General features: G+C 46.2%; 1 protein-coding gene across 1 annotated transcript; it reads right to left on the reverse strand.

The window, feature by feature from the left end:
- Positions 1-2,064: 2,064 nt before the first annotated feature.
- Positions 2,065-11,268, reverse strand: LOC140288321 (receptor-type tyrosine-protein phosphatase mu). The gene is made up of 6 exons (XM_072379175.1): positions 11,176-11,268; positions 10,265-10,396; positions 8,084-8,209; positions 6,168-6,331; positions 3,544-3,679; positions 2,065-2,966 (listed from the first exon to the last, which is right to left on the reverse strand). Exons 1-6 carry the CDS (start codon positions 11,263-11,265, stop codon positions 2,913-2,915), a joined length of 702 nt encoding a protein of 233 aa, XP_072235276.1. The 5' UTR covers positions 11,266-11,268; the 3' UTR covers positions 2,065-2,912.
- Between the last annotated feature and the right edge of the window lie 954 nt (positions 11,269-12,222).

Genomic DNA, 12,222 nt, shown 5'->3' on the forward strand with positions numbered 1-12,222 from the left:
CACACATCCAGAGACATATATAACCAGGGTTACACACATCCAGAGACCTACGTAACCAGGGTTACACACATCCAGAGCCATATATAACCAGGGTTACACACATCCAGAGACATACGTAACCAGGGTTACACACATCCAGAGCCATATATAACCAGGGTTACACACATCCAGAGACATACGTAACCAGGGTTACACACATCCAGAGACATATATAACCAGGGTTACACACATCCAGAGAAGTACGTAACCAGGGTTACACACATCCAGAGAAGTACGTAACCAGGGTTACACACATCCAGAGAAGTACGTAACCAGGGTTACACACATCCAGAGAAGTACGTAACCAGGGTTACACACATCCAGAGACATACATAACCAGGGTTACACACATCCAGAGACGTACGTAACCAGGGTTACACACATCCAGAGACATATATAACCAGGGTTACACACATCCAGAGACCTATATAACCAGGGTTACACACATCCAGAGACCTACATAACCAGGGTTACACACATCCAGAGACGTACGTAACCAGGGTTACACACATCCAGAGACATATATAACCAGGGTTACACACATCCAGAGACCTATATAACCAGGGTTACACACATCCAGAGACGTACGTAACCAGGGTTACACACATCCAGAGACGTACGTAACCAGGGTTACACACATCCAGAGACGTACGTAACCAGGGTTACACACATCCAGAGACGTACGTAACCAGGGTTACACACATCCAGAGACATCCGTAACCAGGGTTACACACATCCAGAGACCTACGTAACCAGGGTTACACACATCCAGAGACCTACGTAACCAGGGTTACACACATCCAGAGACATACATAACCAGGGTTACACACATCCAGAGACGTACGTAACCAGGGTTACACACATCCAGAGACGTACGTAACCAGGGTTACACACATCCAGAGACGTACGTAACCAGGGTTACACACATCCAGAGACGTACGTAACCAGGGTTACACACATCCAGAGACGTCCGTAACCAGGGTTACACACATCCAGAGACGTACGTAACCAGGGTTACACACATCCAGAGACCTACGTAACCAGGGTTACACACATCCAGAGACGTACGTAACCAGGGTTACACACATCCAGAGAAGTACGTAACCAGGGTTACACACATCCAGAGACATACGTAACCAGGGTTACACACATCCAGAGCCATACGTAACCAGGGTTACACACATCCAGAGCCTTACGTAACCAGGGTTACACACATCCAGAGCCTTACGTAACCAGGGTTACACACATCCAGAGACATGTATAACCAGGGTTACACACATCCAGAGACCTACGTAACCAGGGTTACACACATCCAGAGACATACGTAACCAGGGTTACACACATCCAGAGACATACGTAACCAGGGTTACACACATCCAGAGAAGTACGTAACCAGGGTTACACACATCCAGAGACATACGTAACCAGGGTTACACACATCCAGAGCCTTACGTAACCAGGGTTACACACATCCAGAGACATGTATAACCAGGGTTACACACATCCAGAGACATACGTAACCAGGGTTACACACATCCAGAGACATACGTAACCAGGGTTACACACATCCAGAGACGTACGTAACCAGGGTTACACACATCCAGAGACATGTATAACCAGGGTTACACACATCCAGAGACATACGTAACCAGGGTTACACACATCCAGAGACATGTATAACCAGGGTTACACACATCCAGAGACATCCGTAACCAGGGTTACACACATCCAGAGCCTTACGTAACCAGGGTTACACACATCCAGAGACATCCGTAACCAGGGTTACACACATCCAGAGCCTTACGTAACCAGGGTTACACACATCCAGAGACATACGTAACCAGGGTTACACACATCCAGAGAAGTACGTAACCAGGGTTACACACATCCAGAGCCGTACGTAACCAGGGTTACACACATCCAGAGACATACGTAACCAGGGTTACACACATCCAGAGCCTTACGTAACCAGGGTTACACACATCCAGAGACATGTATAACCAGGGTTACACACACATCCAGAGACATACGTAACCAGGGTTACACACATCCAGAGACATGTATAACCAGGGTTACACACATCCAGAGACATACGTAACCAGGGTTACACACATCCAGAGAAGTACGTAACCAGGGTTACACACATCCAGAGACATACGTAACCAGGGTTACACACATCCAGAGACATACGTAACCAGGGTTACACACATCCAGAGCCTTACGTAACCAGGGTTACACACATCCAGAGACGTACGTAACCAGGGTTACACACATCCAGAGACATACGTAACCAGGGTTACACACATCCAGAGCCGTACGTAACCAGGGTTACACACATCCAGAGCCATCCGTAACCAGGGTTACACACATCCAGAGCCGTACGTAACCAGGGTTACACACATCCAGTTGCTCCGTGAAAGTTGTGTGAACTTTAACAACATAAATTTAACTAGCAGCTGCTCAGAATCAAATCTTCTGCTTTAAAGTCACACTCTGACAGATTGTAAACAGTAATCAGCTGTCTTTCAGCAGGGGGCGGGGCCTCACAGCAGGGGGGCCTCTGTTCGCTGTCAGGAGGAACTTCGTCAGACTGCATTTAGTTTATTGGGACTCTGATCGCGTTGATCGATCCGAGATGAGACGATTGAGTCCGACGGAGTTTTGTTTGCTTTAGTTTCAGCTCATTAACAATAAAAAACACAACAACGTGACACGAGGTGAGAAACTTTGAGTCTGTCAGTGAGTCCATGCTCTCAGTCAAACAGCAGTGCAAAAACACCCTCCTCTTCTTCCGCCTTCAGTCAGTAGTGGTCCTTCTCTTCCTCCCATCACAAGGCAGGAAGAGGAGAAGGTGGTGAAGCCTCTGGCTGAAGCTAAGCTGAGTTGAGATACTCCAGAGCCACTTCATAGCAGAACTTATACTGTTCCTGTTGGGACACACAAAGATAAGAAAACATGATGATTAACTTGGGTCTAACAGTTTATTTTTAATGAGAAAATAATAAAGTGGACTCATTCCAAAGCAGCTCCCATAAACCTGATTTATTTCTTTAAAATTGTTTTTAAAGCTTGTTTTGAAGGTGACTTGTATGAAAAAACAACTCAGTCCTGCCTCAGGATCTCACTCAGAACTCTGTGACATCACAGCAGAGGAAGCTCATCCACCGCTTCACATCGTGCTGCATTCGCTGTACCTCGAAAAACTGAACTCACTGATCTTATTCACATATAAACAACAGAAAATCAGTAAAATATCTTCCAGTCAGATCCTGATTCTGGCTTCAGTTTTAATATCTATTAGTTTAATTTGTTCTCAGAGTCCAGAAAAAGAAACCTGCTTCTTTGTTCCAGCATTGCTAGCATGCTAATATTGTTAGTTTTAAAGAATATTCTCCATAAAGACGATTGTCTTCAGCCTTAAAATGATTTTGTGGTAGAACCAAAATGACAAAATGTCACTGAAACGTGAGCAACATCAGGGAATTAAACAGAAAGTTTATTTACCAGCAGGTCCACCATGTTTGGTTTGTTGTTTCTGAGCGTCTTCACGGCGTGAAAAACATCAATGCAGCGCTGCTGTCGCAACATCTCACACACAATGCTGATGCTACAGAACACGCCGCTGCGACCACCACCGTTTCTTCATCCATGATGCAAGTGGGGAGGAAAGAGGAGGAGAGGAAACAGGAGGAGAGGAAAGAAGAAGAGAGGAAACAGGAAGAGAGGAAAGAAGAAGAGAGGAAACAGGAGGAGAGGAAAGAAGAAGAGAGGAAACAGGAAGAGAGGAAAGAAGAAGAGAGGAAACAAGAAGAGAGGAAAGAAGAAGAGAGGAAACAGGAGGAGAGAAAAGAAGAAGAGAGGAAACAGGAGGAGAGGAAACAGGAAGGAGAGGAAAGAAGAAGAGAGGAAACAGGAGGAGAGGAAACAGGAGGAGAGGAAAGAAGAAGAGAGGAAACAGGAAGAGAGGAAAGAAGAAGAGAGGAAACAAGAAGAGAGGAAAGAAGAAGAGAGGAAACAGGAGGAGAGGAAACAGGAGGAGAGGAAAGAAGAAGAGAGGAAACAGGAAGAGAGGAAACAGGAGGAGAGAAAAGAAGAAGAGAGGAAAGAAGAAGAGAGGAAAGAAGAAGAGAGGAAACAGGAGGAGAGGAAAGAAGAAGAGAGGAAAGAAGAAGAGAGGAAACAGGAGGAGAGGAAAGAAGAAGAGAGGAAACAGGAGGAGAGGAAAGAAGAAGAGAGGAAACAGGAGGAGAGGAAAGAAGAAGAGAGGAAACAGGAGGAGAGGAAAGAAGAAGAGAGGAAACAGGAGGAGAGGAAAGAAGAAGAGAGGAAACAAGAAGAGAGGAAAGAAGAAGAGAGGAAACAGGAGGAGAGGAAAGAAGAAGAGAGGAAACAGGAAGAGAGGAAAGAAGAAGAGAGGAAAGAAGAAGAGAGGAAACAGGAGGAGAGGAAAGAAGAAGAGAGGAAACAGGAGGAGAGGAAAGAAGAAGAGAGGAAACAGGAGGAGAGGATAGAAGAAGAGAGGAAACAAGAAGAGAGGAAACAGGAGGAGAGGAAAGAAGAAGAGAGGAAACAGGAGGAGAGGAAATAAGAAGAGAGGAAACAGGAGGAGAGGATAGAAGAAGAGAGGAAACAGGAGGAGAGGAAAGAAGAAGAGAGGAAACAAGAAGAGAGGAAACAGGAGGAGAGGAAAGAAGAAGAGAGGAAACAGGAGGAGAGGAAATAAGAAGAGAGGAAACAGGAGGAGAGGAAAGAAGAAGAGAGGAAACAGGAAGGAGAGGAAAGAAGAAGAGAGGAAACAGGAAGAGAGGAAAGAAGAAGAGAGGAAACAGGAGGAGAGGAAAGAAGAAGAGAGGAAACAGGAAGAGAGGAAAGAAGAAGAGAGGAAAGAAGAAGAGAGGAAACAGGAGGAGAGGAAACAGGAGGAGAGGAAAGAAGAAGAGAGGAAACAGGAGGAGAGGAAAGAAGAAGAGAGGAAACAAGAAGAGAGGAAACAGGAGGAGAGGAAAGAAGAAGAGAGGAAACAGGAGGAGAGGATAGAAGAAGAGAGGAAACAGGAGGAGAGGAAAGAAGAAGAGAGGAAACAGGAGGAGAGGAAAGAAGAAGAGAGGAAACAAGAAGAGAGGAAACAGGAGGAGAGGAAAGAAGAAGAGAGGAAACAAGAAGAGAGGAAACAGGAGGAGAGGAAAGAAGAAGAGAGGAAACAGGAGGAGAGGAAATAAGAAGAGAGGAAAGAAGAAGAGAGGAAAGAGGAGGAGAGGAAAGAAGAAGAGAGGAAACAGGAGGAGAGAAAAGAAGAAGAGAGGAAACAGGAGGAGAGGATAGAAGAAGAGAGGAAACAGGAGGAGAGGATAGAAGAAGAGAGGAAACAGGAGGAGAGGATAGAAGAAGAGAGGAAACAGGAGGAGAGGAAAGAAGAAGAGAGGAAACAGGAGGAGAGGAAAGAAGAAGAGAGGAAACAAGAAGAGAGGAAACAGGAGGAGAGGATAGAAGAAGAGAGGAAACAGGAGGAGAGGAAAGAAGAAGAGAGGAAACAAGAAGAGAGGAAACAGGAGGAGAGGAAACAAGAAGAGAGGAAACAGGAGGAGAGGAAAAAGTTAACATTCTGTTTAACAGAACAGGTTTAAGATATTCTGATTAAAACTGCTGAAACCATCAGAAACTTAACTAAAATAATTATAAATAAAACATAAATTCAGGAGAGAGGAAGAAAAATAAATGAATAGAAGCAAAGTAAAAACAGTATCACTTAGATACTGCAAAGGTCTTCAAAAGGATGCATTTTATTTCCCTTTCAGACTTCTTAAACATTCTTTTTTAAACAGAGAAATAAGGTTTAATTTTCCTGCATTTAGTTATGTGGATGAAAAATCTGGCCATGAGTATCAGATTGTTTCACATTTATTGTCATGTGTACTGATGCAGAAGATCATGTTATATCTGTTGAGAGGGACCTATAATCCTGGGAATGCTTGAATATCAGAGAAGTTATGAAGAAATAGGTCAGTGTTGTTCCTCTTTCTCACCACCAGATGGAGACATAGCACCACTGAAAACTCAGAAGACTGTCAGTGAACCCACCACAGCTGTAGCCCAGGTGTGGAGCATTGAGTAGCTCAATAAGTACTTACAGGCAGTGGACCACGGTGCGGCCCTCGCCGCCATCATACTCCTCCTGCCATTTGTCCACCTGGTGCACAAGCTTAAGGAAAGAGCGCTTGGAGACGGGCGTGTCGCGGTACATGGGCCAGCCCAGAAACTGGAACTGCTGCACCATTCGGTACCCGTCCTGCGGCTGAGGACACGATGAACGTCAGCAGAGCGGGGAAACATCCAAATACAAATGTGAGCAGACAGGGAGGAAAAGGGTTTGAAATCAAACACACTCAGAGTTCAATCCGACCTGCCACAGTGAGGCGAGTGGAGACGGCGTATTAGATCAAACACAGCTGATATTTGGTGAGGCGTGGGGAGGAAATGAACAAATCAAACACTGTGAGATGTAAACTCAGCACGACAGGGAGGTGAAGAGGTTTAAATCAAACACACTCTGATCTAAATCTGGTGAAACAGGAGTTTGGATCAAACAGGAGCGCAGCTGAACTTCATCACACAGAAAGCAAACAGACCCCGAATACCTGGAGGTGTAAAGGTGGCGAGAATCAAACAAACCTGAAGTGCAAGAAGAGGATTCAGTCTGCTAATAATCATCGGTTTGACTAACAAAGAGCACTGCTCACATGAAAAACTGAGGCAAAACATTTTCCTACGAGTTGACATGGAGTTCTGATCCAAACTAAGTTATGATCCAGTTCAGATTTCTGTCCAATCACCACAGAGCAGTTGTGCTCAGGGCTTCCAAATGGCCTTGCATACAAAAATGTGGAAAAAGAGTTCTTTTCAGAGAAAGAAGAAGAAGGAGGTCTTTCACCAGGTGGAAATTACTGATGAAGAACTAAAAAGTTCATGTTTTCTCCTTATCAGGAGGTTTATTCCACAGGTAAAGATGCAGTTTGTTAGATAGTTAATGAGCAAACTGTTGTGTCTGTAATGTTCCACCTGACCACTAGATGGAAGTTACGCACTGACTTTTACCTCCTTTTTCTTCAGACATGATGACGATGATGGATGTGTTTTGTGTGATGCCTGCTGAGGCTGAGAGACAACCTCAGAATAAAAGATTTTGATTCATTTCCTCTAAATTTCACCCGAACATCTTCCATATAAACACTTCCTGTTAGCTGCAGGAGCTAACGGCCAAACACTTCCTGTTAGCCGCATGAGCTAACGGCCAAACCCTTCCTATTAGCTGCATGAGCTAACGGCCAAACACTTCCTGTTAGCTGCATGAGCTAACGGCCAAACACTTCCTGCTAGCTGCATGAGCTAACGGCCAAACACTTCCTGTTAGCTGCATGAGCTAACGGCCAAACACTTCCTGTTAGCCGCATGAGCTAACGGCCAAACACTTCCTGTTAGCCGCATGAGCTAACGGCCAAACCCTTCCTATTAGCTGCATGAGCTAACGGCCAAACACTTCCTGTTAGCTGCATGAGCTAACGGCCAAACACTTCCTGTTAGCTGCATGAGCTAACGGCCAAACACTTCCTGTTAGCTGCATGAGCTAACGGCCAAACACTTCCTGTTAGCTGTGAGCTAACGGCGTCACTGATACAGCGTTTTATTTCATTCATCAGTTTACTGGAACATTTTGAACATGAAGACACCTTAATTCAGGGATAATTCAGATAAAACATGTCTGTTATCTGATGTTAATGTGGGACTTTCAGCCAGTTCTATTCAGAGGTTAAACGGTAAGATTGAGTTGCGAAATGAAAGAATCAGTTAGTTTTTCTGTTTTCTTCAACATCATCTTTGAGCCGCTTGTGTCGGTTTTAAAGTCCGAAAAAATAAACCATCTCCATGGAAACTATAGGATTTCTTAGTGTAAAAACTCTAACGATGCGTTAAATGACCAAACTTCTGTCGTCAGTAAGGATGCCTTTGAAGAAATTGTCAGGCAGGAAGGTGTGAAAAAGAAACGCACCCTGGCCGTGTTGTAGATTCTGAAGATGCGACTGATGACGTCCTCCTCGAGATCTGCAGAGACGAACTCCACCTGCAGAGAGCCGAGGCGATGGAGGCCATTCTCGGGCCAGTACTGAGGACAGAGCTGACACACACAGAAAGAGTGAAACACATAGAAAGAGTGACACACACACAGAAAGAGTGACACACACACAGAAAGAGTGACACGCACAAAGAAAGAGTGACGCACACACAGAAAGAATGACACACACACAGAAAGAGTGACACGCACAAAGAAAGACTGACACATACACAGAAAGAGTGATACACACAGAAAGAGTGACACGCACACAGAAAGAGTGATAAACACACAGAAAGAGTGACACACACACACAGAAAGAGTGACACGCACAAAGAAAGAGTGACGCACACACAGAAAGACTGACACAAACACAGAAAGAGTGACACACACACAGAAAGAGTGACACACACACACAGAAAGAGTGACACGCACACAGAAAGAGTGACACGCACAAAGAAAGAGTGACGCACACACAGAAAGACTGACACAAACACAGAAAGAGTGACACGCACAAAGAAAGAGTGACACGCACACAGAAATAGTGACACACACAGAAATAGTGACACACACAGAAAGAGTTATACACACAGAAAGAGTGACACGCACACAGAAAGAGTGATACACACACAGAAAGAGTGACACACACACAGAAAGAGTGACAGGCACAACGAAAGAGTGACGCACACACAGAAAGAGTGACACACACACAGAAAGAGTGACACGCACAAAGAAAGAGTGACACACACAGAAATAGTGACACACACAGAAAGAGTGACACACACAGAAAGAGTGACACACACACAGAAATAGTGACACACGCACAAAGAAAGAGTGACGCACACACAGAAAGAGTGATACGCACACAGAAAGAGTGACACACACACACACAGAAAGAGTGACACGCACACAGAAAGAGTGACACACACAAAAAGAGTGACACGCACACAGAAAGAGTGACACGCACACAGAAAGAATGACACACACACAGAAAGAGTGACACGCACAAAGAAAGACTGACACATACACAGAAAGAGTGATACACACAGAAAGAGTGACACGCACACAGAAAGAGTGATAAACACACAGAAAGAGTGACACACACACACAGAAAGAGTGACACGCACAAAGAAAGAGTGACGCACACACAGAAAGACTGACACAAACACAGAAAGAGTGACACACACACAGAAAGAGTGACACACACACACAGAAAGAGTGACACGCACACAGAAAGAGTGACACGCACAAAGAAAGAGTGACGCACACACAGAAAGACTGACACAAACACAGAAAGAGTGACACGCACAAAGAAAGAGTGACACGCACACAGAAATAGTGACACACACAGAAATAGTGACACACACAGAAAGAGTGATACACACAGAAAGAGTGACACGCACACAGAAAGAGTGATACACACACAGAAAGAGTGACACACACACAGAAAGAGTGACAGGCACAAAGAAAGAGTGACGCACACACAGAAAGAGTGACACACACACAGAAAGAGTGACACGCACAAAGAAAGAGTGACACACACAGAAATAGTGACACACACAGAAAGAGTGACACACACAGAAAGAGTGACACACACACAGAAATAGTGACACACGCACAAAGAAAGAGTGACGCACACACAGAAAGAGTGATACGCACACAGAAAGAGTGACACACACACAGAAAGAGTGACACGCACACAGAAAGAGTGACACACACAAAAAGAGTGACACGCACACAGAAAGAGTGATACACACACAGAAAGAGTGATACACACACAGAAAGAGTGACACGCACACAGAAAGAGTGACACGCACACACACAGAAAGAGTGATATACACACAGAAAGAGTGACACGCACACACAGAAAGAGTGATATACACACAGAAAGAGTGACACACACACACAGAAAGAGTGATATACACACAGAAAGAGTGATATACACACAGAAAGAGTGACACGCACACAGAAAGAGTGATACACACACAGAAAGAGTGATACACACAGAAAGAGTGTGTGTGTAATAGGTTTACCTGTGGGTGTGTTTACCTGTGTGTGTGTACCTGTGTGTGTGTGTACCTGTGTGTAATTACCTGTGTGTGTGTACCTGTGTGTAATTACCTGTGCAGGGTCCACGTCGTTCAGCATGACGATGGAGGTGCAGTGATAGTCGAGGACCAAGCGCCAGAAGTCCTTGACCGTGTTGGGCAAAGGATGCTGGGTAACGATGAACGCTGACGGCTGCTTGTAGCTCTGCGCAGGTGACACACACCATATATGGTCATTCAGATGACAGGAAATGAGGTAAATGGGTTAGGTCAGCAGTGGAGAGTTTTTTCTTCTCTGATCCTGAACCTGAAATATTTTTCAATCACACGCTCTGCAGTCAGGTGAGAGGCTGGTTGCCGTGACAACAGGGTTGTTTATGACAGAAAAGGTCAGGCAGGATGACGGTGGTGAGGTTTGAGTTTGTTTTCCTAATTTTTCCTTATTTAAGATCACTGAGCAGGTTTAACTTCTTCGTCTCTTTGGAGCGTTTAGGGGTCGACATTTTTTACGGTCCATGTCAGAATCCGGTGTCCGTCCATCCATCCATCCATCATCCATCCATCATCCATCCATCCATCATCCATCCATCATCCATCATCCTTCCATCATCCATCCATCATCCATCCATCATCCATCCATCCATCCATCCATCCATCCATCCATCCATCATCCATCATCCATCCATCCATCATCCATCATCCTTCCATCATCCATCCATCATCCATCATCCATCCATCATCCATCCATCCATCCATCCATCCATCCATCATCCATCCATCCATCCATCCATCCATCCATCCACCCGACTGAAAGCTGCATCATCTCTGTGTGCGTGTGTGAGTCTGTGTGTCTGTGTGTGTGTCTGTGTGTGTGTGAGTGTGTGTGTGTGTGTGTGTCTCTGTGTGTGTGTGTGTGTGTGTCTCTGTGTGTGTGTCTCTGTGTGTGTGTGTGTCTGTGTGTCTGTGTGTGTGTGTGTTACGTACGTCCATGAGCGCGGCGTTGATGTAGTTGGAGCTCTCGCCGTCGATGGTGATGAGGAAGGGCAGGCAGCGGTCCGGGGGAAGGACGTCCATAGAGCGATTTGATCAGTGTTAGAGTGTCGAGGCAACAGTCGATGGCGATGCAGTCAGGGTCGGCAGGGCAACAGAGTCAGCCACAGCACGCCAACAGCAGGAAAACACACGCCAACACACGCCAAAACACGCTACACCACACGCCAACAGCGAAACAGCACGCCAACACACCAACAGCACGCCAACACACGCCAACACACGCCAACAGCACGCCAACACACGCCAAACAGCACGCCAACACACGCAACAGCACGCCAACAGCACGCCAACAGCACGCCAACACACGCCGAACAGCACGCTAACAGCACGCCACACACGCCAACACACGCTAACACACGCTAACAGCACGCCAACAGCACGCCAACACACGCCAACACACGCTAACAGCACGCCAACACACGCCAACACACGCTAACACACGCTAACAGCACGCCAACAGCACGCCAACACACGCCAACACACGCTAACACACGCAACAGCACGCCAACAGCACGCCAACACACGCCAACAGCACGCTAACACACGCCAACACACGCTAACACACGCCAACAGCACGCCAACACACGCCAACAGCACGCCAACACACGCTAACACACGCCAACACACGCTAACAGCACGCCAACAGCACGCCAACACACGCCAAACACACGCTAACACACGCCAACAGCACGCCAACAGCACGCAAACAGCACGCCAACAGCACGCCAACACACGCAACACACGCTCAACACACGCTAACAGCACGCCAACAGCACGCCAACACACGCCAACACACGCTCAACAGCACGCTAACAGCACGCACAGAACCCACACGCTAACACACGCCAACAGCACGCCAACACACGCCAACACATGCCAACAGCAGGAAAACACACGCCAACAGCACGCCAACACACGCTAACAGCACGCCAACAGCAGGAAAACACACGCCAACAGGCACGCCCAACACACGCTAAC

This window comes from Leuresthes tenuis, unplaced genomic scaffold (genome assembly GCF_036924035.1).
Source record: "Leuresthes tenuis unplaced genomic scaffold, fLeuTen1.0.hap1 SCAF_293, whole genome shotgun sequence".
NCBI classification, from domain to species: domain Eukaryota; kingdom Metazoa; phylum Chordata; class Actinopteri; order Atheriniformes; family Atherinopsidae; genus Leuresthes; species Leuresthes tenuis.